The sequence below is a fragment of the Bradysia coprophila genome, chromosome X (genome assembly GCF_014529535.1).
Source record: "Bradysia coprophila strain Holo2 chromosome X, BU_Bcop_v1, whole genome shotgun sequence".
In the NCBI taxonomy this organism is placed as follows: Eukaryota; Metazoa; Arthropoda; class Insecta; order Diptera; family Sciaridae; genus Bradysia; species Bradysia coprophila.
The window spans coordinates 6,130,250-6,157,595 of record NC_050737.1 but is presented as its reverse complement, the minus strand read 5'-3'; the positions used below and the strand labels follow the sequence as shown (position 1 = coordinate 6,157,595).

Below are 27,346 nucleotides of genomic sequence, written 5' to 3'. Positions count from 1 at the left end.
TTTGTTTGTGGAAATCAATCAAAATGTATTGTCAATTCGACACCAAATTAAACTCACTCTACAAAATTTTAAAATGTTTGATTTGATACATTGATTCATAAATCGGTTTCAAAGTGGCAGGTGGAGGGGGTAATACCACTACTATAAACAGGCACTAATGAAAATTTTACATCCGTTTTGCCAGTTTCACATGGGCTCTATTGAGTCTACATTTTCTTTTGTATTCCAAATTCCATATCCTGTTTGCCGCCGTTTTCAAATGCAATTACCCCTCTCTGATAAATTACCAAAAACGTCGCACTTATTGAGTCGACTTATCAATGACAATATTCGAGCAATCAATCAACGTTATTAAATTACCCTAATATATTCGAAACAATGGTAGATACACTTCGAACAAGATTAAAATCCATTATTTTGTTTGTTTTATGAAGCATTTGGATTCTATTAATATGTAATTTGCTTTGGATTGTAAGATTGTTGTGGACGGATACGCACAAACACACCATTTTCTCTGAATTGCTACAGCGTGACACTGTTATCTGTGAGTAGATTAAAAAAAAATCTCGTTACAAAAATTACCCAATAAAAACCGAGGGACAAGGTGGGTAAAGCGATGTAATCGTAAAAATAGTACGTACGGACGCACCCGAGTAAAAATTAAGTCTTAATAACATCAACGCTCTTTCATTCAAAAAGAGAGCTTTGATTACGATTGAAATTTCGGTGTGCCGCGGACTTTAAGGATGTTCATTGAGATATCCCATTCGATCGATCTCATTCTGTTTTTTTTTTAACATTTCCACTGGGGCACGCTCGCCGAATGCTTATAGCACGGTTATAATTATTTTTATTTTACAGACTTGATATCGTCAATTTTATGAAACATATCAATCTAAATTAGGAATTTCTTGGATGGTTATTATTGAGCGCTATTCCGATTTCAAGTGTGATTATATGATAAGGTACTAGCAAGGTTAAACTTAGCAATAAAATACTTTAAGACATAAAAAATTCTCTCACTGCTTCCATGTGAAATTGAGTTTTGTATTGTAACAGAATTCTAACATCGAGTCCCACTTGAATTGGGAAAATACGACGCGTTATTGCTTGTAGTGATTTTACCTATTTCAACACTAATCTCATTCAAAAGCATTGACATCGTTGTTGATTGTTTTAGGCGCATTTATTTATCAAGTGGAATAATCTAACAATCAAATTGCGATCAAGTAGACAAAACATTACATTGAATAGAACGATACTCGACTAATGATAACGATGTGTGATGATTGTACAGGTGAATAATCACAAAGTAAACGGTTAATATTACACTATCAGTTGATTTTACTACGATGTATGTCCATGGCTATTGTCTGCCACTTAAATTTATATTATCCAGGACAGTATTTTCATGCTACGTTACGTTTTGAATATATAGTTTGCAAATTGTAGCAGATGAACGTTCGAGCAACAAAATGGTCCAGAAAATTCTTGTAATTCTCTGCCTAAAACAAATGTCTTTGGCTTTTTGGTGTATCTCTAATTTTCATCGTTTGAATTACACATTCCATCTATTCCTATTTCTAACAAACAGTTTGGCCTTTCGGGAAATGCCTCCCCCTTTACAATTTTAGGGAAAGTGGTCTCAAAATATGATCAACTAATCTGGTACGATTTGTCAGTTTTGACACGACGGAGATGGAATATTAAAATTCATACCAATATTATGAACATACTTTTGTATACTAAATAATGCTAATAGTGTCACCGCGTCACTCGTCTCTTCATTCTACTTATGATTGACTCAAAACAAGTGATTTCAACTATTGATGCATTTAATGTACATGACTTAAGAGGCACCGGTACTTTGCCGAAAAGCATACATTAGGGCGATTTTTAAATACTGGATTTTAGTTTACTTTTGCTGATATCTCTCCACCAGAATCTTTTTTCAAAAATGTACGACCACAATTCCGACCACGAATGTGTTAGCTTTCAACAGAAAATCGATCTGGTTGTAGCAATTTGACCAGCTCTGAGAACAATGAGCTGTTTATGAAAATTCCATTAAATTGCTCACTTTTTTCAGAGCTGATCAAACGACTACAACCAAAACTAATTTTTATTTAAAGCTAACAGATTCTTGGTCGGAATTGCGGTCGAACATTTTTCAAAAAGGATTCTGGTGGAAAGATATTAACAAAAATGAAAAACGAAACACGCAAATGTAGGCTACAATTTTAGCTAAGTGCCGGTGCCTCTTAAAAGTATGTCGAGTGTGGCAGTTATTGCTGCAGTTATTTTGCAGGTCTATCTGAACAGTACTAACCTCTGTGGTGTTGCATACTTATCATTATCATAACACTCACATGGATAAGATTTAGTCAATTCAAAAGAAATTTTTAAATGAGAAGCTGCGAGGGTAATGATGTTAGATTAAGGACTATGTTAGTAAGTCAGAAAAGGTTTTAGTTGTTTCCAAAAGAAGAGCAATACTACCCACGAGTGTTCTTCACATATTTCCAATCACGTATAAAGTGCCGAAATACAGAAACAATAAATTAATTGGCAGTCGCTGCGGCAATCACCCAATCACATGCAGCAAAAATATCAATTGAGATAGTAAGACACTAAATTCGTACAGCAATAAAACGACTTGATGTCGTTTGCCAGTATATAATAGCAATTCACTCGGCGTGGTTGGAGCCTGTTTCGGCAGAAATAATATTGAGACATGAAACTTATCACCACTGTTATCTTCGTGATATTGCTTCAGCAATACTCACTCGCAAATCTCGTGCCCAAAGAGATTCGCCGAAGAGCTGATATTGCCGACCATCGAGTGCACACTGATGAACATATTGAATTGGGTACACCAAAGCAACTGAAACGGGAAGGCGAAAATGAAAACGATTTTTGGTTGGATATTGCCAAAACCTTTGTTGATGCTCAGTTGACGAAGCGGGTAAACACAAACAGAGCGAAAAATGTGATTTTCTTCCTCGCCGATGGTATGTCGGTAGCTACGTACAACGCAGCCCGTGTAGCTAAAGGGGGAGAGGAAGAATCACTGTCATTTGAAAACTTTCCCCATATGGGAATGGTTCGAACGTATTGTGTAGATTACCAGGTGGCTGACTCTGCATGCACGTCTACAGCTTATTTGACCGGGGTGAAAGCCAATTATGGTACGGTTGGTGTGAGCGCCAAAGTTCCAAGATATGACTGTACCGCACAATTAGATCCATCAACACATACTGAGTCGATTTTTAAATGGGCCTTAGATAGCAACAAATCAGCTGGGATAGTAACCACAGACGTTGTAACTGGCGCTTCTCCCTCTGGCGCTTATGCTCATTCAGGTAGTTTAAATTAAGGCTCAGATCGACTGAGTACTTAGATTTCAGGTGCTTGAACCAGGACACCACCTTTATCGCCAATTCTTAGATCTGTCTTAAATAACCGAAATAAAACTCTAGCCAACAGATACTGGGAAAATGATGTCGACGTTTTAGCAGATGGTTGCGATCCCAATATAATTGACGATATATCCAAGCAGTTGATTCGGGGTGATGTTGGTAGTCGTTTGCATGTTATCCTAGGCGGTGGCCGCGCAGAAATGAGAAACACAACCTTTATAGATGAAGAAGGTTCGGCCGGATACAGAACAGATGGTTTAGACTTAATACAAGAATATCAAGACGCTAAATCACATTTAAGATCCAGATACGTGTGGAACGCTGTAAGTTTAATTCTACTAGTCAAGCTTACCTACTGCGTACAATGAAAACAATTTCATTTTGAAGACTGACTTCAGATCGATTAACCCGAATGAAGTTGACTATTTGCTGGGTTTATTTGAAAGCAGCACCATGGAGTACAATCGTGACGTCGTCGAAAGTGGTAACGAAGACAAAGAACCAACGTTAGCAGAGATGACTGAGAAAGCAATTGATATTCTCAGTAAAAATGAAAACGGATACGTTCTGTTCGTTGAAGGACAAAAAATCGATTCAGCGCATCACAGCAATTACGCACGCTTATCTCTGGACGAAACACTTGAATTTGCAAAGGCCGTCGAGTTAGCGAGAAACAAAGTGAATGAAGAAGACACATTGATTGTTGTTACTTCCGATCACTCGCATACACTGTCGTACAATGGCTACGGAGTAAGTTACATTCAGTAAAGAAACATCAGCACCAAAACTAAAAAAGATTTCTCTTTAATTCAAGGGCCGTGGAACAGACATTTACAGTCCAGCTGAACGGAGTAACATTGACGGCAAACCGTACATGAAATTGATGTATGCAAACGGACCCGGTTATCCAAATCACATGAGTGCTGCCCAAAGGACTCGCATTGATTTATCGAAAATAGACACATCGAGCAACCGCTTCAGGTTCCCAGCTGGGTTACTGGTTTCATCGGAAACTCATGCTGGTGAAGATGTAGCCGTATTCGCATCCGGTCCTTGGTCTCACCTATTTAGTGGTGTTTACGAACAGCATGTGCTGACCCATTTAATGGCATATGCATCGTGCTTGGGTGACGGTTTGACTCATTGTACATAGGATATAAGATTATTTATTGAGAGAGAAATGAAACGATCGAAATAAAATCTGATTGTTGGTTGAATTTTGTTGTCGAATAATTTTATGTACAGGTGTCTCTCTGTTCCTTAATCTATTTAGGGTCAGAAACTGAGAGTGTTTGCCGTTCGATAGTACGATAGACGCAATCAATACATTCTTACATAATAAGGAGAAATTGTTGGAAAAGTAAAGTTTCAATTGAAATGTTTGTTCTGAGACTAAGAAAACTCAAAATATGTGTCAATTTTCATGAAATATTGAGTTTTCTCTGCTTAGGTGATATCACCACAAATAAAGATTTCAATTTTTTACTGTAAGCTAACGCATTTTAACACCAAACGATAATTTTGTGCCCGAATGTAGGGAACAATTTAGCTATGTGTAGATTCGTCTTAAATCCTACATGAATCTGAGGTCAAACGCGACATTTCGTTTTGCTTCCCTTACCTCACCATGTGTTTACATTCTTTGTTTGTTTTTGTCTTAGAGATATCACTAAAATCCTTGTTCGTCCAATGACAAGTTCAGCTCGGACCATCAGCTTCACGTGATTCACGTGATAACCACGCCTCGAGATATGCAAATACTCTGTGAGAAAAGTTATTTGCTTAATTGATATCTCGCCTAAATGTAGGCTAGACACATTCATTGTATTTGCGTTACGTCAGTATCGCTGCAGCCATCAAACACATTGCAGCTACCCAAAATTCTAAAGCTTCAGTGAATTTTAGGCACTTTAGGAAGTTACCACTGCGATATACCTCCTTCGAAAAATTCCATATTGAATTGTCTGACGCTGGAATCAAACTCGGATCATTTTGGTGGTACGTAAACACGAACCATCCCGTTTTTTATAAGGTACCGGAATCATATATATTGGGTTGCATCAAATGAGGTGAAAGTAGAGGGTGGAATAGAACTCTTTGGATTAATGACATTCGACGTGTTATATCCCACTGCTTTCGGTTCGAAATACAACCTTCCCACACGCCTATTGTCAATTATACTAGTAGAAGATGTCAAAAACTTTATTTTGACGTGTGAGTCCAGAGCAGAGGTGCATATACTAATTATTATTTTATCACAGCAGAGTAAAGTAAACTCTGCAGTGATTTTATGCACCACAGCATTATAATTGTGAACTTTAGATGCATAAAACTTTGTATGAATCTCGGTGCAAAGTACTTTTCTATATTACACACTTGTCACTAAGAAGTCGAGGCTTGCCGATTTTTCAATTATTCTTCTAGTTAAGTAATTGTGACATTTTTGATAAAATTACACTTCAGGTCTATGTTGTAGTCCCGTTTTCGCCTATGCAATAAAATAGAGTACACACTTCGGCAAGCCTCGACTTCTTCGTGACATGTGTAATATATATTATCTGCCGAGATACATCGAGATAAATGAAAATGCTTTATAGAGTGATAGGTTCGAGATTATTGTTCTTGGCATGTAAAAAATAATAATTTCATGAAAACATAACGGTCTACACTACACTCTACTGATTTTTCTCGACATTCAAAATGAAAACAACAACAACAAAAATTCCTCCGAAAACCACTTACTTGAACATCAAATGTTTTCTATGAAAATAATCATTTACATTATGTCTCTGTTCAATGCAATTTGATAAGGGACAGACACTGTGGGCAACGCTCTATTTTTTAGACGGCTTCCACACACCTCTCACACACACACACACACAAATCAAATTGCGCTGTTTCTCTTGGATGTGTATATCGTCGCATTATATGCGGCGTTTGCGATGGATATTTTTGACATACAACATGAAAGTGAAAACATATTGTTGAGAGTCAAATTTGCTTTGGTGTTGCATAGAAAGTGTAATCGTATAGCGCATAAACACCTACGTTGCGTTGTTCTTGTTAAAACCGTTTCTGGACTACAATTTTGTTCCCAAAATCCAATAGACAATTCAATATGTCTGCAAAAGGTCAGTCAACTATACAGTCAATTGGTTTGCGATAATAATGCAATGTTTTGAATATTATTAGACTTGGAAGCCGAAACAATTCAACCTGTTGAATTTGATACGGAGGATTTAATGGTTAAGGATTTTAATGATCCGCATTTAAACTGTATGTGAAGACGTTTTGAACTATTTTTACTCGAACTAAAACCGTTTTTGCGTCAACAAAAACCATTCACAGGCTACGATGAAGGTCCTGGCAGTAATCTTCAAGATGAGTGCGCTCTGCCGAATCAGACAAATCGATCGGATTGTGGAGTTATTCTGAGATTTGTTCCTTCGATTTTGGGCGATAAAGGAATCAAGAACTTGTGCAACAAATACGGTCAAGTCAAAGAAGTCCAAAACAAATGGATGAACTATGAACGCACTGGGGAGAATGTGGTTGTAAAGATCGCGAGTGTGGCGTAACTATTAACAAGTCTTGAGTTAAAGCATTCCGTTGTTAATTTAGCTTTTTTTTTGTGTTCTTGCAGGGATGCTGAGAGTGTCATCCATAACATCAACAACCTTTGCTTAAAAGTAGGCGGTAAAGTGATGAAAGCTAGCTTCTATAAGCAGAAACAACAGTACAAACCAAGACTGGATGACTCGAATGAAGAAAGTCCGGAAGTGGACGAGGCTATGAAGGGAAGAAAATTTGAGAGAGCCGAAATTGTGAAGTAAGTTTCTACGAATTGGGGGCAATAATGTGAAAACTTTTGTAATTAGATCGTATACAGACGAATGAGGCGACTATAGTTATCTAAGATCCACAGATTTCACGTTCTAGAATCCTTAGCTAACATACATGCAACAGCATTTTCAGACTTTACTTAAGTTGCGATGAAGTAGCCTTGGTATGGGTATGGCTGTATCACTTGCAATACATCGTCCACTAATTCAAATTCACTTTTGTCTCACACACAGTTCATGATAAATTTGAATTTAAGTACCATCCCATGCATCGCTTTCATTGCGGCTAATTATACAATTGCTCTAAAAACGCCTGATACCTGATCTGATCTTTCCATGGTAGGACAGACATAACAACCTTTTTTATAAATCGATTTCTACTTAAGTAACTCCATCCACGGTTGACATTTTTGTAGCATAATCTCGGTATCAACAATGTGCAGTCGTTTTGACCACAGAAAGAAAAATGAGTGAAAGAAGTTTCGGATCGAGGCCAACAACTTTATTTGATCAGATAGTAAATGAACTTTGGATAATTAATTTCCAGTTTGCCGACTTGAATTTTCTTACCTCGATTGCTTTAGTAGTACAATTTATCCTTTAATTGGAATCTTATTCATCGAAAAATTATTATTCCTAATTAGATGTATCTGTTTCCATTCTGTTCAAAACTTAAAAAATCATACAAATATCTCGTGCTAACAATTGCACACAAATCTGTATTTCATGCAGGTATGACTGCATATTTGACTTAACATTACAGCTAAAAATCACAACCACTGACCAATTCCGTCGTTTATACAATCAGCATGTGAGTGGTTCTGTAATGAGTAAGTGCACTTTATAACCGAATACGCAAACCGGTGATAGTGTTGTTGTTGCAATTTCTATAGATTGTGAACCTCTAAGAATAAGCTAAGTGAGAACCGCTTTATGCCCGGGAACGAATAAAGCGATTGAGAAATTTCACAATTTGTTGTTTCATGCGGTGACACCCAAATTAGTTTGGAAAGTTTTGAGCCATTGTTTGATGAAAAATTTAAGCTTCACGTTCCAATGTCTCCAATAAAGTCTGATCAAGATATCGAAATTAATTTAAAAAAGAAGAAATTTTGTCTTTTTCTTCTGCATTCCCGCATATTCCTTCTTAAAGTTGGAACAATGAAATCATTTCCCAGAACCGCTTTCAGAGAGGTAATTTTATTGATTGGCTCATCTTGCAAAACCCTTGTTACAATAAATATAAATTGAACATGTAGTTGGTACGTAGTTGCTGTAGCTAATTTACATTGACATCGGATACTAAATTGAATTCAGAGATTTGGAAATTCTGTTGTTTTCGAACAGAAAGAAAAAGTCAAGAAGAAATCTCCATTCGATCGGTTGTATTGTAAAACATGCGTTTTCCATGTTAAGCTAATCCAAAAATGTCCAGATTCCAAAACTAGTAGAACACAGAAACCGTTAGAATGTTGCACCAGCGGCAGACAACCAAAACCTGTTGACATCTTGAACACAGAACTTACATTTCATTTTCTATATTAAAGTGAGTTCCATCTACCATTGGCCATACCATCACCGTTACCAGAACCGAATGAAGTTGATAATCAGCGTATGAAAATTTTGTTGGAAGGTGGTCAACATTTTCCAACAATCACCAACGGAAGTGTCATTTACAGGTATTTTTGGAACTGGATTAGGTAAAGAAATTTTTTCTTCTAAATACAATCTTCTGCAGACATTCACCGAACTCTATTGCAATGATGGAAAAGTTTTCATCTAATTCCATGGGAAGCTTCGATGAAGAAATGGTATTTGAATTAAATATTTGTTACGACAGAGAATAGTAAACCCTATAAAAACCTTTCTACCGACAGCAACACTTTGTGCACAATGCCACGAACGACCTCACAGTACCAGAACAATGCAAAAATTGTCAGAGTCCAACAGTGAAGTTCTGCAAGGGATGCAAGGACTCCTTTTGTTCGATATATTGCTTGAAGGAATACAATAGCAACGAATGTGGCTGCTCTTGTGTCAGCTCGTAAGTACATTTTTCGGATGTATTTTTTGTTGCGGGTCTACAATTTTCCTAATTCCTTTTAAAAGTACACCTGAGGCCATTGTCAACAGGCGAGCAAATCGCCACTCTGCCGGTCGAGGGGCGAAACTACTTTCACCTAGAGTTTTGGCTCCGCGATCAAGCTCGATTTCTTCAACTGACTCTGATACAAAATCGACCGGATCAGGCACACAGAAAAAGCGGGCCGCTTTCCTACGCGCATGCCTAGACCAACAGAATATCGAGTCAGTTATCCAAGTCAAACCATGCGATCTGCCGAAGAACAACAAACTGGTTGTTATCACCAATGTTTTGAGCCATAAGATTGTTTTCTTGAGGTCATTCGAGCCGAACGACAATGAACGATACGTGAAATACCTAAACGATGTGGCTGAATATGCGAAAACAGCGCCAGCATTGGCCGAAATGCCCAAGACAGGTGATATTGTCTTAGCATATTACGAAGGTTTCTATTACCGTGCATCGATTGCTGGCATCGAAGATGGTAAAGCGATAGTAAATTTGCTAGAGCTTGGTAATGTAGTCACTACACCGGTAGACAAAATGAAGAACTTGAGTCAAGATTTGCAGAACGTTCAGCGTTTTGTGTTTAAAGCGTCATTAAGTGGCTTGGAGCGACAAACGATGAAAACCGATAAGTGCCTGACTTACTTATATGAATTGCTAGAGAGACGCGCACCATTAAAGTTCATTTCGAAAGCGATTGGTTCGTCTTCAAGAGTTGTAGAATGTGAACTAATTGTCAGTGAGACGAATGAACGTGTTAACGGAAAGCTAACGACACTGAACAGCATAAAAGCCAGCGAGTGTGTTATGGTAATTTCACCAATAATTTCGATACTATAACTGCACCGGCTTCTCAGGCATCAATGGCAAATACTAGTAACGTTGCACGAGTAGCCATAATGACTATAGTATCGGGGGAGGCTTCACATCGAGATAAATTTCATTTTTCCTTTAGATACATGAAATTCCCATCAAACCATTCGACGGCAATGCTACTGAAGCTGTTGTGATCGACAATTCATTGGCCCTAAAAGGCATTCTTACTGTGGCAACACCTGCACATATGTCAGATATGTTTAACATGCACGAAAGGATTCAAGAATATTGCAAAGCCGAATATAAAAGTCCATACTCTCCTCGGTAAGCTAATGGGCACCGAAATCCTGTTAAAATTGAGCCATTCATTCGATTTAATCGACAAATCTGTCGTCTTATAATAATGAATTAACTCACCGTAACAGAGTGAACGAGATATGCCTTGCCAAATGTAATGAACAGTGGTATCGAGCCAAAATCGACAAATCATTTGCTGACATGAATCCGGTGATGCTCTTCATTGATTTTGCCTTGTTCAACAAAGTGCACGTGGACAATATGCGGCGCATGCCGTCGGACTTCAAATTCCCATTATATTCTGTAATGGCTGAAATTGGTGGTAGGGTCACATTTGAATTTGTATTATTGCAGTTAAACTGAACTAAAACTCGCCGTTTTCTCAGACATAACTGACACCACTGACTTGAATAAATTGGCCGAGATATTTCCATGCATGTCTACAGTGTCTGTGGCAAAGGTGGAATTTGTGAATGGGAATACTGATGAGCCGACAATTTATTTCAACATACCCGGTGGTTTGCCAGAAGAGGAGGTCGTTCAAGAGGTTGCTGAAAAGGTTGCCACTCCCACCGTTTTCCAGCCGAGACGAAAATTGCTTGAAAGTTTGAGAAAAAAATTTTGCACCCAAGCTGAGAACTCAAAATAAAATGTTGAATTCCATCCCGTAAATGTTGAGAGCAACCCGACTACTTATATTCACCGCCTAGTGTAACACTTAGATACATTGTAATTAGGATGAGAACTCTTTGAATAAAGTCAGTTCTGATTGTAAACTCAATACGACAAGTCGCATTTATTATTTCCATCACTAATACTCTGCCATCAGGTTATGGGCCCAGTACGCTTCCACTGCGCCACTCTGCTTCCATCTGCCGAATAAACGAGAATATTTAATTTTCTGACTATATAATGATGAGTTATGTGTTTGTATTCCGATATGCGGTTGCTCATGCGGTGCTGAGGTAAATTATGTTACTAAGTGTAATTAGTCGGAAGAATTATTGATAGGAAGACTAATTAAATCAGTAGGTTTACAAAGATAATGTTTTCCTTAAACCGAGACTTTTCATTGGGTCAACTTTGCTCTTCAAGACTTCAAGTTCATTTATCGAACTTCTAAAATACACATTTTTTGCGATTTTAACTTTATGTACAACAAAATTTGTTGAACTATAATCATCAAAGAAAAAAAACCTTTGACTTCCTTTGAAGTGAGAACTGCATTGCCCTTAGTATTATTATCGGGTATGTTACTTCCATCGATCAAGGTATTTTTAATCGGCCGATTTTAGTTCGAATCTTGTACTTCAATTTTTTAACATGCATTTTACTATATAAAAGGTCATATTACCCAGAGCTTGTCATTTTTTTGTCGTCGTTATCGATAACAGATGACAGGCTACTCGTACATCTCCAATTTCGAACGAACAATCTCAAGTTCCCGCGACAATCATTTAGGTGATGTCCACGCCGCGACAACGTAAATCAAACTAATTTTTGACAGAGGATGACAGTTCTGTGCGATTATTATGGTATAACCAAAACAATGAGCGGTCAATAATAAGACATGTTCAGATTGTTAAATAATTGTGCCAGGACAAACAAATCGTCGATCTACTATGAACCTCTTAAACGAAGACAATTTACGTCTAGTACGACCGGTACTCACGTCGACGTGAATTCAAATTCAAATCAAGCGTCTGCAAATTACTGTTTCGATTTGGTTAGGTATTGTACAAATTGAGACAAATTACCGGCCCTGATCTATAACAGTTAACAATTCCGTAGGCAGCATGACTATGAAAACTACCTGTGTGCGCTACTGATGACTGAAAAGCCTCGACGAAGTACGTTTGGAATTCGTGCGCTCAATGTTGAAGTCTCGAAAATTGCGAGTGTTGTAAGTGCGTTACAAGAATCATACACAAAGATCTAAATACGATGATGTGCCAATTTTCTTAAAATTCCATAGCCTAGTGATCTGACTTGCCATTGTCATGTGCATCTTATTTTTCCATAATTTCAGGTTTCTGATGATAAAATTGGAACAATGCGACTGAAGTTCTGGTACGATGCCATAGAGAGTATTTTTAGCCCGAAAGCCTCGAAAATACCTGATCATCCTGTGATTAAAGAAATTCATTTGGTAATTGTTGACCGATAGTGTGATATCCTGGTCGCCTGAGTTGAAGGTTGTTGAGATGAATTTGTCACATTAAACTTGATGATTTTTTTTGCCTAATTCTTTGGAACATTTTACATCGAGAGGAAATATAATCCTCAAAGTACCTAAACGAGCAATCTCACTCCTCAAAATACAACAGACTTTGGGGAGTGGGATTGCTAATTTCGACACTTTGAAGATTTCTTCTTCACTAAGTCCATTTCGAAGAATCCGAATGACGATTTCCATTTTAAATCAGGCATCTATTGATTGCACTATTTGAATGACTTTTAAGTTGCCTGATCTGAAATGGCGCCGGACCTCAAATGTAGAACTTCATCGATCCAACCATATTCTACATTCAGGCTGCAACTAAAACTGTAACTCAACTGCTTTCTTTCACACCAGGCCATTACATCTCACAATCTGAACAAAATGTACCTAATGCGGTTAATAAAATGTCGAGAACGTCCACCGAATCGACTGTTCGTGACAACCAAGGAACTGGAACAGTATGCTGAAGAGTCTGTTTCATCTATGTACTATTTGCTGGCTAAAATACTGAAAAGCGAAAGTCTCGATGTCGATCACGCGCTGTCGCATTTGGGCAAAGCTCAAGGTATCACCAACATGTTGAGAGCCCAATCGAGGGTCGACCGATCGAAAGGAGTTTGTATACCGCAAGAAATAATGCTTAAGCACGGAGTCAGTCAAGAAAGAATTTTACGAAATAAAATCGACGATAAGGGCGTTCAGGACTGTGTCTTTGACGTAGCCAGTGCAGCCAATTCACATTTGGAGAAGGTTTGTGTTTTCCATTTTCTTGTGCTTCGTTGTGACAAAGTCAGATCGAAATGTTTCAGGCCAGAAAATTATCATCGAAAGTTCCATCGAATATCAAACAATTGCTACTACCAGCTGTGGCTATCGATCGATATCTGGAGCGATTGAGAAAATGTGATTTTCATCTGACTCATCAACAATTAGCTAGAAGGGACTCGTTACTTCCAGTCATGTACTATTGGAATTATCTTCGGAAAAACTATTAACAAATTGATGCGATGTGTAGAGAGTCGTGACCCCACGAGAAATAGAAACATTTTCAAATTTACAAAGTGAAAATATTTATTAGTTTCGCAATAGATCAGCAACCGATGTATTCTCAGCAACATCCAAACAACATTGGGATTGATTATCTTTGATCGTGCGATCGGCCCCGAATTTAAGCAATAATTGTACACATTCTAAATGCCCACAGGACGATGCGTAATGCAAAGCAGTCTGTCCGTCAGAATCAACCATATTTATGTCAATGCCGCTATTCAGTAGAAATTGTAAGATTGACGTATTACCACGATCAGCCGCCCAATGGATTAGACCGAGACCATCTTCATCAAGTGTATTCAAATTTGACCCGATCGACTGACATTTTGATAAATTCTCCAAATCGCCTTCCTTCACAAAGTCAAAATGGGACTTTTCTGCCAATTCCACCAAATCGTCACCATCCATTTGAAACGTTGACACTGAAACCCATTGATCTTTCGATCGGCTTTTGTTGTTTGCATCCCAATTTGGGCGCAGCTGTTCCATATCGTCAACATATCGACCCATGGCAACGTCTTTGGGCGTATTGCTTAGCTCATTCCACGCATTCCACTTTGCTTTAGCTTGCAAATTGAAAATTCCTGGCTTGGGAGTGTTACACGGACCGACCGTTGCCTGCTTGTACAGTCCATAAAATGATAGTAAAGTTTTTTGATCCAATTCGGAAACAATGCTTTGTAGATACGTTGCGGCGCGATCAAACTTTGGTTCTATTTCGGATAAATCCTCTCCAAATTCCGAACTGATGGACATATTTCCCTTACTTAATAGTAATAACAAAAACTAAAACTAATTTTAAACTAAACGAGCAACTATTAAATCAAGTTAGACAGTCGTTGCAGTTGTGTTTATTCTTGGCGTTCAAGCTGAACATCTAAAGTCGCACCCTCTAGCACAAGACTGTTATTTCCCAATTTTTGCAAAACTTGACCGTCGTTTTCTAACAAAACAAATGCAAAACCTTTTGAACATCCAGTCTTCTTATTATATTGAACACTCGATGAAATTACGCGACCAAAGCCTTTAAAGAAGTCTCTCAACTCAGTGTGTCCGACAGTCCAAGGTAGACCTCCAACGTACAATCTTAGTGCAGCGCGTGGAACTGATGCCATCTCCTTTCAAAAAAAATTCTGAAAAACAGATGATTTATTTGCGGTTAGGTCACAGATTTAATGTCGTTTTGATGTAACTTCATTGGTTAATTTTTCGTGACAGTGAGAATGTACAAAGTCATCACTTACATCGAATGAGGATTCTTTCTTAAACGAAGGAAAATACAGCTCGTTAGTTTCACTCGTTTAACTCCACCGGCCTTGATTGCACCAGAAAAAATTATTAAATGTCACACAATCTCTCACCGAATTTGTCAGATTGTGTTGGAAATGAATGGCCCAGCTGAAAAATTCGTGACTCTTGAACAAAAACGTGGGATTTTTTTAAAACAAATATTCGAGTTATTTCGTCTTGTTTTAATTTGTCACGGTCAGCTCTATAATCTGTTATCGATTACTTAAGGAATAAAACAAGGCTGTATACTTTGACCTCCCCAAAGTATACAGCCTTGGAATAAACGTCAACCGCACACTAATGCGTTCTTATAGAGTGTTTAAGTGAGAGAGATGGCGAAATAACAACCTATTGTTCCATCTCGGGTCTTCTGTCAGATACTCTTGTATTATCGATAACAGCAGACCCCGAGTTGATTTTCCATCTCGCTCTACTCTAACACCGTATATAGCAAATAACATGTTCAAAGAAATGAAGTAATAATTATTACGTATCTGTATGAAATTAGTACATTACGTCCGAGGTTCCAAACTTTTATTTTGACGAGTGGGGACGTTATGGCCCGACCCGAAGGAGCCATACATTTCTTCAATTTCACACGTATGTATGAGTGAAACGACACGCTTTACGCTTCTTTTGTTGACAACATGTAGAACGATGTGAAACTGTAGAATGCTAACCAATTGTTGTAAACTTAAATTGAGTTGAGTTTATGTAACTCTGCCCAAAATGTTTGTTTTGACGATTTGGGTTATGTACCACGCCTACCAAATCGTCAAAACGTATCATCTTTTGCATGCTTTTGCTTTCCCTTTCGAAAGTGGCTTAATTTTCACTTGGGGAAAACAAGAAATTTGGTTTAGGTTTCAAGAGCATGTAATAGTACATTATACCTGCTCTCAAATTTTTATTTTGCCCAGTGGGAAGTTTTTAACCCGATCCGAGCATAAAGTTTACTTTATGTATCTGTTTTTCGCGCTAGCAGTTAATATATATTAATTGTGCACTCTATTTTATTACATAAGGGAAAACGAGACAACAGCATAGACCCTGAAGTGTAATTGTTGAATTATTTGAGTTAAGTAATTTTGACATCCGAACACCGCGGGTACGTGGTAATAAATATTACACACTTGTCACGAAGAAGTCGAGGCTTGCCGAGACTGATAGTGACAAGTGTGTACTCTATTTTATCACATAAGCGGAAACGAGATAACAACATAGACCTGAAGTGTAATTTTTGAATTATTCTTCTAGTTAAGTAATTTTGACATCCGAACACCGCGCGTATGTTATAATATATATTATGTACCTGTTGCCAAGATTGTTATTTTGACGTGTAGGACATTATTGCCAGAGCCGAAGGCGTGGGCAATAACGCCTACTACACGTCAAAATAACAGTCTGGCAATGCTTCCGTAAAAAAAACCAAAAAATGACTCAGCAAGGGCATTTAAAAACAGTCTCATCGATACTGCGTTCAAACACTCCTTACTCTCCGTTTGTTTGTCTACACTGTATGATGTTCGATCCAGAAGAGATAAGCTGCGAGTCATTTTTTTACGGAACTTTTGTCCTGCGAAAATCATTCGACTGGCACTCGCTCTGCCGAGCTAAATACCGTCCGCCATTCACTATTGAAACGGGGCACAACTAAATCAATTTCATTTAGCCAGGAGCAAATTGCATCGTTGCTAGCCAACGCGTTTCTATGTACATTTCCACGCCGTAACGCACAGGGAAAACGATCCAGTACCGATCATTTCCGATATTAATTTCAATCGATTGTTTGAATCGTCCGAACACAATGTCGTTGAGAAGCTCAAGTGCATTTGTCACTATTTTCGTCGTGTGACTAATAATATTGCCCACCGGTGTGGTAACGTTCACTAGACGTTGTATGCCAGACAAACATTCGATCAGATGGGATAAATGGGAGGCGATTTTAAGGCAACCAAATTACATGTTACAGTTACGGGACGATTGAAGATGATGGACGCGGTCTGTTGCAGGTAGATTTTGCTATAAATTTTTGGGCGGTGGTGTACTCGGATTCGGATGTGTTCAAGAGGAAATTCGTTTTGTCATTTGTCCGGAAATGATTGTGAGCAAATTGATAACGGAAGTGCTTGACAAAATGAAGCGTTTACTGATGATCGGTTGCGAGAGATTCAGCTCATACAGCGGATACGCTTCGACGTTTGAGTGGAAATACAATTTCATAGACCGAACTTCATACGACGAGTCTAGGCGTCGATTGTGTAATGTTTTGCAATCGATGCGTTGAATTTCTATGCAGCGTCTGACCATACAGAGAAGATTGATCCGCGGGAATTGGACAAAGGCATAATGTCGGATACTATCATGAACTGAAGTCTCCGGCACCTGGCGTAGCCACTGGAAATTGGGCTGTGGTGCATTTGGTGGTAACAAACGACTGAAAAGCGCTTATAACAACTGATTGGTTGTTGCGTAACGTTGCCGACCATATGGTTTACTTCACATTTTTTGATAAAGAGCTGAGAGATGAACTGCTGAAATGCGAATTTTGGTCGACGAAGGCATCACAGTTGGTACGTGTTAAATTCAAATTTAATTGTCTAGCGTACAACTTCGTATTTGCGGCGAACACTGTGTATCGGTTCAAGGATGATAAATGCATTTGTTGCACCTTCCCGGGATTTTATTGAATTTCGTAGAATGAAGAGTTTATGACTTAATCGTCTGGATCATCGCTACTTAAGAATGCTTTGGGATATGTAAAGTGTGACCTGATTTCTACATCTATTCAATGAAAGCGATGAACTGGCATTGATAAACAAACAGCTTCAGAATCAACAGGATCACAGGTCCGAATTTTCCAAATCCTTAGACTTATGCGTCTCTTTGATATAGCTTCAATTCGTTGAAGTAAAAAACACATTTTTTAGATATTACTGGACTCTCCAAACTCTCCGGGAAACTATTGCTTGTCACTTTAGCTAAAAAGTCCGAATTGTCTAATTCAAATTTTCTCTCCCTAAAGCCGAACTCTGGTCATCACTGGTGCAGATTCGTAATCACAAGATCCCACCCGAACATATATATTCATTCATCTACCAGTGGCATCGTGACATGTTCGTATTCCAGACAAAAAAAATCAGTCCCATTGCCCCTCCGAGACTAATTGTACATTTTTCGTTCGTAGAAAATATGCTCATCTGATGTTGAACGACTCACCAATTTTGACTCTACTGACGTACCGGCTTACTGAATCGTCAGCGATACCGTCATCATCAACTGAATCGTCGTCTAATTTCCAATGGCCCAGCAAGAAAAACCGGCCAATCAATACCGACGAGTACATTTTATAGCAAATCTAACTGTGATACAACAACGAAACAGGAAACGTCGCCAGATAAGTCGTCACATGAGGCGGACCTGTATCGAAAATCAAAATCGTCTCTGTTGGATCCGGCTGATCGCGAGTACTATCAAAAGGAGTTTACCAAAAATTCACTCCGAAACAAACCGTTACTGGCGGATCGTCTTTATTAGACCGCTCTCGATGAAGATTACGGCGCACGTCGAACAGCTACCGACCAGACTGATTTGCCATCGTCAAAATCGGATCGGTTGGATGCGGCGGATCGCTACGGAAATGTTACTGGTGAATCGTCGTTATTGAATGCACTGGATGAAAACTACGATGATTGTAATATCGATCAAATGGTTGACGATCATGCCAATTTGCCATCATCACAACCGATTGATCAACCTAATGGCAATGTTGATATGTTTGCGAGCACTGATGGTGCTGATAGGGAACAAAAAATTGACAGTCAGGAGAAGTCAGTCTCGAATGAAGAATCGAATGAGGATTCTCAGGATGTTATTCCGTGTACACCTCCACCGGAAAAATCTCTGAAGCGGAAAGCTAACTCTAATAAAAAGCAGATAAAAATCACGGACATTTATCCGAAACTGAACGTTAATTAACGAGTTATTTGAGAGTCGCTCAGCCAATCATTGAACAATGTTCGCAAAAGAAAGTTTTGTTTGTAATAAAATCTGTTTTGTTTGGGAAAAATAAATTTTAATTTTATTTACGGCAGCCTTTGTTCAGCTGCAACTCCCGGAGACCACGAATAAAAAGCCGGTGATTTGTTGTCATTCATTTTTACTTCTGTATCAAGTAAAACTTAAAACTAAAACATAAATAATCGGTAGCGGATATTAACAAGGATCTAACGCTGCCTTCATCAAACATTTAAATGAACTTATACTGTCGGGCCGGACACTAAACACGACTACACAATTTCCTTGGATGGATGAATTTTTCCCAACACTTTGTTGATGTCCATGTCCTTCAGCAGAGGTGGAATTTTGGTATGTGGTTGGCTGGACTTCTTAATTTCATTAGACGTTCCAGCACTTTGTTGTGGCTCATCCGATGGCTGCACGGATTTTCGTTGATCACGACTGAAAATATTGGGTTTTTAAATTGAACGAGTGAAAGGAGCGTTTTTTGAATGCAGAACTTACCTAGATGATGGGTGTGCATCAATAGGTCCTTTGTGTTTTGCAATTATATTGAAACGAGCATTCTTTTCCAACGTCGTATTGTTGTCCGTCCCGTCAGAATTTGGTTTTTGCACTTTCTTACATCGTTCATCAGCCTTGCGAGCACCTTCAACCGCTTTGATATTTATTCGTTTCTTCGGCACAGTTTTCGTTGCGGATGCTTGTGGTGAAACCGCCGTTGGAGAAGAGTTGAATAGGACGACTTCCTCGCATGTTCTAATCACTATTTTCGCATCACCCAAAAAGGTGGTCATCGGTCGAAGATCCAGACTTTCTGTGTTTGACTTGATTGCACATTCTTTTGAGTCGGATATGACATTGTGATAGATTCTGTTGGATCCATTCATTATTAGCGACGATGAAATTAAAGTGCAGTCATCATAATCGTCACCGTCTTCAGATTCACTGGGTGAATCGGGTGAATCACTGGTTATTGCTTGCGCATGATCCTTTGTACATTCCGTAGAAGTTGCATTGTCGGCAACTAAAAGTATGTTATTGGCAGATACTTGTTCGATTGCGAGTGATTTAGGTGAATCCAGAACTTTGGATTCTTTGTTTTCCTTAGCCATTGCCTCGACAGATTTGCTTTCTTTGGAATTGGAGCTACTAACGTTGGAGTCAGCAACGTGAGGTTCCGTAACTTTGGAGTCAGTAATTTTAGAGTCAGTTATTTTCGGTTCCATTACTTTGGAGTCAGCAGCCTTTAAGTCAGCATGCGTTGGCTCGGCAGCCATGGAGTCGACCGCTTTTGCGTCGTCAGCCTTGGATTTGTTGGGAATAGTATCCTTCGAATGTGTTCTGGCTGTAATTGAGCTCGTGCTAATTGTAGACTTTTCGTTGATTTTTGACACATTTGGAACAGTTTTCTTAGCAGACGACGGATTCTTTTTCATTGCAACGTCGTTTGAAATTAAAATTGCATTCGATTGACCTCGACTGGTGTTTGCTGTCTTCACTGGCGTATCCATAAAATCACTGTCTGACATTGTTCCGTCGCCGAACAGTTCTCGTACCAAAATTTCTCGTTTCGATGAACTTCCCACCCCTTCGGGAGTTGACGCATTATCAGTTACTTCGCTTTTATCCTGCAGTTGCTGCAGGAGGTTCGGTGTATCAACTTGATTCTCGTTGGTCGGCTTTGTTGGACTTTCTACAAACGAATTCTGCTGACACGTCGTTGCTATATGATTTTCGATGGCGTCAATGGTTTCCATTGGGGTAACTGGTCTTGTCGGATTAGTGTTTTGAACCAGCTTCAAAGTATCTACTGTTGCGTTGTCGTTTGATTGGGACTGTAATTGTTCAGATTTTCTGTCGTTTGACACTACTCGTACGCCTGCCTTTAACGTATCTTTATAATCCAAGTAGATGACTCGTCTCGGTGTAGCGATTTTTCGTTTCGATGGTGTGGTGGTGGTTATCGTTTTTGGATTCGGTCTGTTCACATGTTTTGGCAAAACTTTCGGAAGAACTTTTGGCGTTGAATTCCCAGTCATTTTCAAAGTTTGTACCGGCTTCTTTATCATGCCAGTTCCATCCATAACTTTTTGCCGTTGCAGAGTGGAAATCTTTGTCTTAGGTTTACGGAATCTTTCGATTTTATTGTCGGATTTCAATGTAGCCATTGTGCGCAGACGAACCTGTTCTAATTGTAGCTGCTGCTGAGTTCTTTGAGCTATGAGCAACCGTTTGGCGTCCTCAGATGCTTGTGCTTGGGCTCTGCTATCGTCTGAAATAGAAGGTGATGAGCTGCACGTTGAAGTGGATGATGACTGCGATGACGAAGAGGTAGATGATGACGAGTCACTTAATTCTCCATCCGATGCCTCTTGATCGTTGCATGAATCGATGTGTTGTTGTGGATGAACACCCAAACCGCTTTCTACAATTTGATTTCGATATTCCTTTACCGATTCTTTGATCAAAGCGTCGATATTTCTGTCAATGTCGTCTGATTCATCTGGCTTGTAGTACGAGCTTCCCGACGAATAATCCGTTGCACGGTTATAAGAACTGCCATCTTTTTGGCTGCTCGTCTGGCTCAATGGTGTTTTGGTGCGTCCAGGGGTAATAGCAAACGATGGAGTAGGGTATTCAGGAAATTTGATCAATGAATCATACTCTTTGTTCAGTCGAACACCGGGTGTTTTTATTGACGATGAAATGACAATTCCCGGCGTAATTGGGTATTTGAATGATGACGATTCCTTGCATGGTGTCTCTAAAAAGCTGTTCAGGTTGACGCCACTTTTCACTGGATTACTCAATCCTTTGGGATGCTCAATCGGACTTATCAGATCAATGTCAATGGTTTGGGATGGATCAATTCGTGAAGTTTCCACCGGTGGCTTTTGTGCTTCTGGTGGAAGACTGACTACACGTTGAGTTAGTGATCTTGACCTCCGTTTAATTGGCACGTTCGGTTTTTTCTTTGCAGACGCAGGAAGCTTAATTTGGATCAATTGTTTTCGTCCGCCACTAGACCGCTTGCTCGGACTAGAAGAATTCTTAACATCTGTTTTATGATTAGATACAACTGGCGATGGACTGGACTTCAACGGTTCCGTTTGATTGGTTTCCGTTTCAATTTCAGCCGCCGTGCTATTTCTGATCACAGGTGAAGCCGGTTTCTTTGCACTCTGCAACGCTTCCTCCAATAGTCTCGCTTGAATATCAGTTGTCTGATTAGCCTCGTTCTCTGCTGAAACGTTTGCTTCGTCCGCCGATTTTGTACGAATTTTTGATCTTCGTTTTTTCACTCGTTTCTTCGCGTGAACTTTTGCCTGTTTTATCCGAAGCAACGGTTTGTCTCACGTAATTGTCCCATTCGCCCTTCTTCATCCGGCGCATTTGGTTCCACTCCTCCAGATCTTTTTGGCATTGTCGTCTCGTTTGTGGTTTCTTTTTCTCACTAGAAACTTCGGCCAGCTTATCTTCCTGGATTTTCCCAAACAAAACAGATTTTATTACAAACAAAACTTTCTTTTGCGAACATTGTTCAATGATTGGCTGAGCGACTCTCAAATAACTCGTTAATTAACGTTCAGTTTCGGATAAATGTCCGTGATTTTTATCTGCTTTTTATTAGAGTTAGCTTTCCGCTTCAGAGATTTTTCCGGTGGAGGTGTACACGGAATAACATCCTGAGAATCCTCATTCGATTCTTCATTCGAGACTGACTTCTCCTGACTGTCAATTTTTTGTTCCCTATCAGCACCATCAGTGCTCGCAAACATATCAACATTGCCATTAGGTTGATCAATCGGTTGTGATGATGGCAAATTGGCATGATCGTCAACCATTTGATCGATATTACAATCATCGTAGTTTTCATCCAGTGCATTCAATAACGACGATTCACCAGTAACATTTCCGTAGCGATCCGCCGCATCCAACCGATCCGATTTTGACGATGGCAAATCAGTCTGGTCGGTAGCTGTTCGACGTGCGCCGTAATCTTCATCGAGAGCGTCTAATAAAGACGATCCGCCAGTAACGGTTTGTTTCGAGTGAATTTTGGTAAACTCCTTTTGATAGTACTCGCGATCAGCCGGATCCAACAGAGACGATTTTGATTTTCGATACAGGTCCGCCTCATGTGACGACTTATCTGGCGACGTTTCCTGTTTCGTTGTTGTATCACAGTTAGATTTGCTATAAAATGTACTCGTCGGTATTGATTGGCGGTTTTTCTTGCTGGGCCATTGGAAATTAGACGACGATTCAGTTGATGATGACGGTATCGCTGACGATTCAGTAAGCGGTACGTCAGTAGAGTCAAAATTTGGTGAGTCGTTCAACATCAGATGAGCATATTTTCTACGAACGAAAAATGTACAATTAGTCTCGAGGGGCAATGGGACTGATTTTTTTTTTGTCTGGAATACGAACATGTCACGATGCCACTGGTAGATGAATGAATATATATGTTCGGGTGGGATCTTGTGATTACGAATCTGCACCAGTGATGACCAGAGTTCGGCTTTAGGGAGAGAAAATTTGATTAGACAATTCGACTTTTTAGCTAAAGTGACAAGCAATAGTTTCCCGGAGAGTTTGGAGAGTCAGTAATTCTAAAAAATGTGTTTTTTACTTCAACGAATTGAAGCTATCAAAGAGACGCATAAGTCTAAGGATTTGGAAAATTCGGACCTGTTGATCCTGTTGATTCTGAAGCTGTTTGTTTATCAATGCCAGTTCATCGCTTTCATTGAATAGATGTAGAAATCAGGTCACACTTTACATATCCCAAAGCATTCTTAAGTAGCGATGAGTCAGACGATTAAGTCATAACTCTTCATTCTACGAAATTCCAATAAAATCCCGGGAGAGGTGCAACAAATGCATTTATCATCTTGAACGATACACAGTGTTCGCCGCAAATACGAAGTTGTACGCTAGACAATTAAATTTGAATTTAACACGTACCAACTGTGATGCCTTCGTCGACCAAAAATTTTCGCATTTCCAGCAGTTCATCTCTCAGCTCTTTATCAAAAAATGTGAAGTAAACCATTGGTCGGCACGTTACGCAACAAACCATCAGTTGTATAAGCGCTTTCAGTCGTTTGTTACCACCAAATGCACCACAGCCCCAATTTCCAGTGGCTACGCCAGGTGCCGGAGACTTCAGTTCATGATAGTATCCGACATATGCCTTGTCCAATTCCCGCCGGATCAATTCTTCTCTGTACTGGTCAGACGCTGCATAGAAATTCAACGCATCGATTGCAACAACATTACACAATCGACGCCTAGACTCGTCGTATGGAGTTCGGTCTATGAAATTGTCATTCCACTCAAACGTCGAAGCGTATCCGCTGTATGAGCTGAATCTCTCGCAACCGATCATCAGTAACGCTTCATTTTTGTCAAGCACTTCCGTTATCAATTTGCTCACAATCATTTCCGGACAAATGACAAAACGAATTTCCTCTTGAACACATCCGAATCCGAGTACACCACCGCCCAAAAATTTATTAGCAAAATCTACCTGCAACAGACCGCGTCCATCATCTTCAATCGTCCCGTAAGCTGTAACATGTAATTTGGTTGCCTTAAAATCGCCCTCCCATTTATCCCATCTGATCCGATGTTTGTCTGGCATACAACGTCTAGTGAACGTTACCACACCGGTGGGCATATTATTAGTCACACGACGAAAATAGTGACAAATGCACTTGAGCTTCTCAACGACATTGTGTTCGGACGATTCAAACAATCGATTGAAATTAATATCGGGAAATGATCGGTACTCGGATCGTTTTCCCTGTGCGTTACGGCGTGGAAATGTACATAGAAACGCGTTGGCTAGCAACGATGCAATTTGCTCCTGGCTAAATGAAATTGATTTAGTTGTGCCCCGTTTCAATAGTGGAATGGCGGACGGTATTAGCTCCGGCAGAGCGAGTGCCAGTCGAATGATTTTCGGCAAAAGTTCCGTAAAAAATGACTCGCAGGCTTTCTCGTCACTGTCTTGGAACAATTTGTGCAGTCCATTGAATCGCCACGTCTTGCTGTATTTCGTATTGTATGACAATATTGCTGCTACTAAATCATGTGACGTTCGAATATCCTGCGAAAGAGCCGTGCGAATCAGCGACCAACGTTCCTTCACTTCCTCAGTGTCGTCTTCATTCCTAACGACATACTGATTCTGTTGGGCACATGGCAGGCGAACATGATTCGCATCCCATCTGCCGGGCCCTTTATGTGGTATGGGCGGAACGGTGGCATTTAGGATGGGTGTTTGATATAGGACTGTGTGAATTGGCGATGGTTTCACTCCTGGAAAATGCTAACGTTTTTTTCTGAGTTCGCACATTCGGTTGGATTGATAAATAGACTGTGTGGTACTTACTCTCAGGTCCCACTCGCTGCTTAGACGGTAGATGTCTTCCATTTTATGACCGCAATTCTCGTTATTTTGATCCGAATCCCCGTTTTCATCTACAAGCAATGAAAGGCAAACAATTACAAAGCAAAACGCAACAGTTTACTTGGGTTGGGAAGATAACCTTACGCAAGCAAAATAAATTCGGCAAAAGGGAATTGCAAGGTTCGCTTCCGAGCTCTATCGAATGTGATCTCTAAATATTTTTTCATTTCATTCCAAAGGCGTATAAGTAAATATTTCGTCATTTGGACATATTATCATTTAGTAGATCTACATCATCATTCAGTGTTTCTTCATTCACGGCTACTTTATTTTTACAATTTTAAATCGATTTAGCGATGGAATTCACAGCTATTTTTCGTTTGTTGTCATGCACTACTCACCTACGTCCATTGGATCCATCCCATCATCGCTCATTATTCTTGTTTTTTCTTCTTTACAGTCCAGTAAGGTACAACAAATTTCAAAATATCAAAAATAAATGTGTGTATTCGGTGTATGTATTTGCACATTTGACAGCGCGCCTGCAAAAAACATTTATTTTGTTCAGTTACGTCAGTTACACAGATATGGTAGATTCTTGGTGAAGATCGAGAAGGCGGAATTTATGAATTCAAAGCGCATCAGAGAATTCGTCTGATTTTGTTTTAGACTTCAGTATCTGGGCAAATCCACGTATTTTCTGGTTTGTTAACATTACTTCTTAGAACACTGCGCCAAGGCGTAGATTGACAGTTCTTATGGAATTTTATACACGCAACTGACAAGTTACAAATATTTGGAGTGCGTACAGTAAAGTCCGGTGAAGTTCACTGTGAAAATTTTGATATCAATGATTTTAGGTAAAAAAATAGGTGATTTTCCCAAGTTCCTGACCGCCTGCAGTGACACAAGTCCATGGCATGGTATGTATGGCAAGATAGCCTAGCCTCAGTAGTACCATGCTATGGAAAATCATCCTTGGATAAGTTTCACTGCAGGCAGAGGGTTGGAGCACCTTTAGTGGTACCACCCCAAATCGACAAAATTTTATCGTTTTTTTGAGGTTTTTCATGTGGTTATTCATTATTTACTGCATATAAGAGTGAGATCAACTAATATAAGGAGTTCCTCGATGTATCCACGTCGAAGTGGGGTATGAAGCATTTTTTGGTCTTTTTTTGGATATTCAACATTTATTTTTAATAAAATTGTTTTTTTAAAGTGAAGTTTATTAAAATAAAGAGCTACTTGATATATCCGAGTTGGTTACATACACTACGATTTTCAAATACTGAAAAACAGTCGAAATATACGAGTAAAACGTTCGAAATTTTTTCTGTCGAAACGGCGTTTCGGAATTTTGTTGATCCGAGGCGTAGACGAGGTCAATAAACACACGAAAACGAGACTTTTCATTTTTATCCCGAATTATGTAATGGATTTTACATGCTGAGAGCATCAAAAGTAGGGCTTGAATCATGGAAAGTACGGCTTTCGACGCATGTAGCATGTAAATTATAGTAAACTGGTCGCCTCGCTCTAATCAGAAAAGTCTATCCAAACACAACGATTGCAAAAACGAGACAAACGATTGATATTAACGATTGATATTAATTGTCTTACGTAATTGTAATAACATGTGCAGAATAAAGCTCCTGTGCTTGTCTTACTGGCGCTTTCCATGATCAAAAGGTGCCAACGTTTTCTATATACACACACACGGAATTTTGAAAACGGACACATTTTCTGTTTCTGTGTTTTAGTAAAACACTGTTTTACACACACGGAATTTTGAAAACCGACACATTTTCTGTTTCTACGTTTTACCTGCGTTTCTAATTTCTCCATATAAAAATACATGCAAAATTCACAAAAAAA

At 39.2% G+C, this 27,346-nt stretch overlaps 6 protein-coding genes, 1 long non-coding RNA gene and 1 pseudogene across 9 annotated transcripts; 5 read left to right on the top strand and 3 right to left on the bottom strand.

Annotated features, from left to right (window-relative positions):
- Positions 1 to 2,645: 2,645 nt before the first annotated feature.
- Positions 2,646 to 4,637, top strand: LOC119085607 (membrane-bound alkaline phosphatase-like). The gene is made up of 4 exons (XM_037196030.1): positions 2,646 to 3,362; positions 3,480 to 3,742; positions 3,807 to 4,169; positions 4,234 to 4,637. Exons 1-4 carry the CDS (start codon positions 2,735 to 2,737, stop codon positions 4,570 to 4,572), a joined length of 1,593 nt encoding a protein of 530 aa, XP_037051925.1. The 5' UTR covers positions 2,646 to 2,734; the 3' UTR covers positions 4,573 to 4,637.
- A 1,700-nt stretch (positions 4,638 to 6,337) lies between these two features.
- LOC119085603 lies at positions 6,338 to 11,246 on the top strand. 2 transcript variants are annotated; one of them, XM_037196027.1, is made up of 11 exons: positions 6,338 to 6,550; positions 6,612 to 6,695; positions 6,768 to 6,993; positions 7,063 to 7,248; positions 8,809 to 8,940; positions 9,000 to 9,072; positions 9,139 to 9,305; positions 9,371 to 10,160; positions 10,306 to 10,490; positions 10,592 to 10,785; positions 10,850 to 11,246. In XM_037196027.1, exons 1-11 carry the CDS (start codon positions 6,538 to 6,540, stop codon positions 11,110 to 11,112), a joined length of 2,313 nt encoding a protein of 770 aa, XP_037051922.1. In that variant the 5' UTR covers positions 6,338 to 6,537; the 3' UTR covers positions 11,113 to 11,246. The 2 variants fall into 2 exon arrangements, with proteins under 2 accessions (XP_037051922.1, XP_037051921.1); XM_037196026.1 differs by having other exon boundaries at positions 9,368 to 10,160.
- A 711-nt stretch (positions 11,247 to 11,957) lies between these two features.
- On the top strand, positions 11,958 to 13,741 carry LOC119085605 (NADH dehydrogenase (ubiquinone) complex I, assembly factor 6 homolog). Its single transcript, XM_037196028.1, has 5 exons — positions 11,958 to 12,194; positions 12,255 to 12,366; positions 12,493 to 12,612; positions 13,039 to 13,434; positions 13,494 to 13,741. Exons 1-5 carry the CDS (start codon positions 12,034 to 12,036, stop codon positions 13,677 to 13,679), a joined length of 975 nt encoding a protein of 324 aa, XP_037051923.1. The 5' UTR covers positions 11,958 to 12,033; the 3' UTR covers positions 13,680 to 13,741.
- LOC119085606 (acyl-CoA-binding domain-containing protein 6) lies at positions 13,738 to 15,087 on the bottom strand. The gene is made up of 2 exons (XM_037196029.1): positions 14,979 to 15,087; positions 13,738 to 14,867 (listed from the first exon to the last, which is right to left on the bottom strand). Exon 2 carries the CDS (start codon positions 14,488 to 14,490, stop codon positions 13,759 to 13,761), a length of 732 nt encoding a protein of 243 aa, XP_037051924.1. The 5' UTR covers positions 14,491 to 14,867; positions 14,979 to 15,087; the 3' UTR covers positions 13,738 to 13,758.
- A 32-nt stretch (positions 15,088 to 15,119) lies between these two features.
- On the top strand, positions 15,120 to 17,397 carry LOC119085678 (annotated as a pseudogene).
- Positions 17,398 to 17,570: 173 nt separating this feature from the next.
- LOC119085602 lies at positions 17,571 to 18,511 on the top strand. The gene is made up of 3 exons (XR_005089322.1): positions 17,571 to 17,597; positions 18,050 to 18,140; positions 18,212 to 18,511. It is a non-coding gene; the product is annotated as an uncharacterized LOC119085602 (long non-coding RNA).
- A 659-nt stretch (positions 18,512 to 19,170) lies between these two features.
- Positions 19,171 to 22,585, bottom strand: LOC119085677 (serine-rich adhesin for platelets-like). Its single transcript, XM_037196126.1, has 3 exons — positions 22,561 to 22,585; positions 19,549 to 22,399; positions 19,171 to 19,485 (listed from the first exon to the last, which is right to left on the bottom strand). The coding sequence occupies exons 1-3, from the start codon at positions 22,583 to 22,585 to the stop codon at positions 19,314 to 19,316; spliced, it is 3,048 nt and encodes a 1,015-aa protein (XP_037052021.1). The 3' UTR covers positions 19,171 to 19,313.
- On the bottom strand, positions 22,533 to 26,026 carry LOC119085601 (poly(ADP-ribose) glycohydrolase). Of its 2 annotated transcripts, XM_037196024.1 has the most exons (5): positions 25,870 to 26,026; positions 25,451 to 25,539; positions 24,019 to 25,387; positions 23,482 to 23,572; positions 22,533 to 23,409 (listed from the first exon to the last, which is right to left on the bottom strand). In XM_037196024.1, exons 1-5 carry the CDS (start codon positions 25,901 to 25,903, stop codon positions 22,623 to 22,625), a joined length of 2,370 nt encoding a protein of 789 aa, XP_037051919.1. In that variant the 5' UTR covers positions 25,904 to 26,026; the 3' UTR covers positions 22,533 to 22,622. The 2 variants fall into 2 exon arrangements, with proteins under 2 accessions (XP_037051919.1, XP_037051920.1); XM_037196025.1 differs by lacking the exon at positions 25,870 to 26,026 and having other exon boundaries at positions 24,019 to 25,377.
- Positions 26,027 to 27,346: the final 1,320 nt, after the last annotated feature.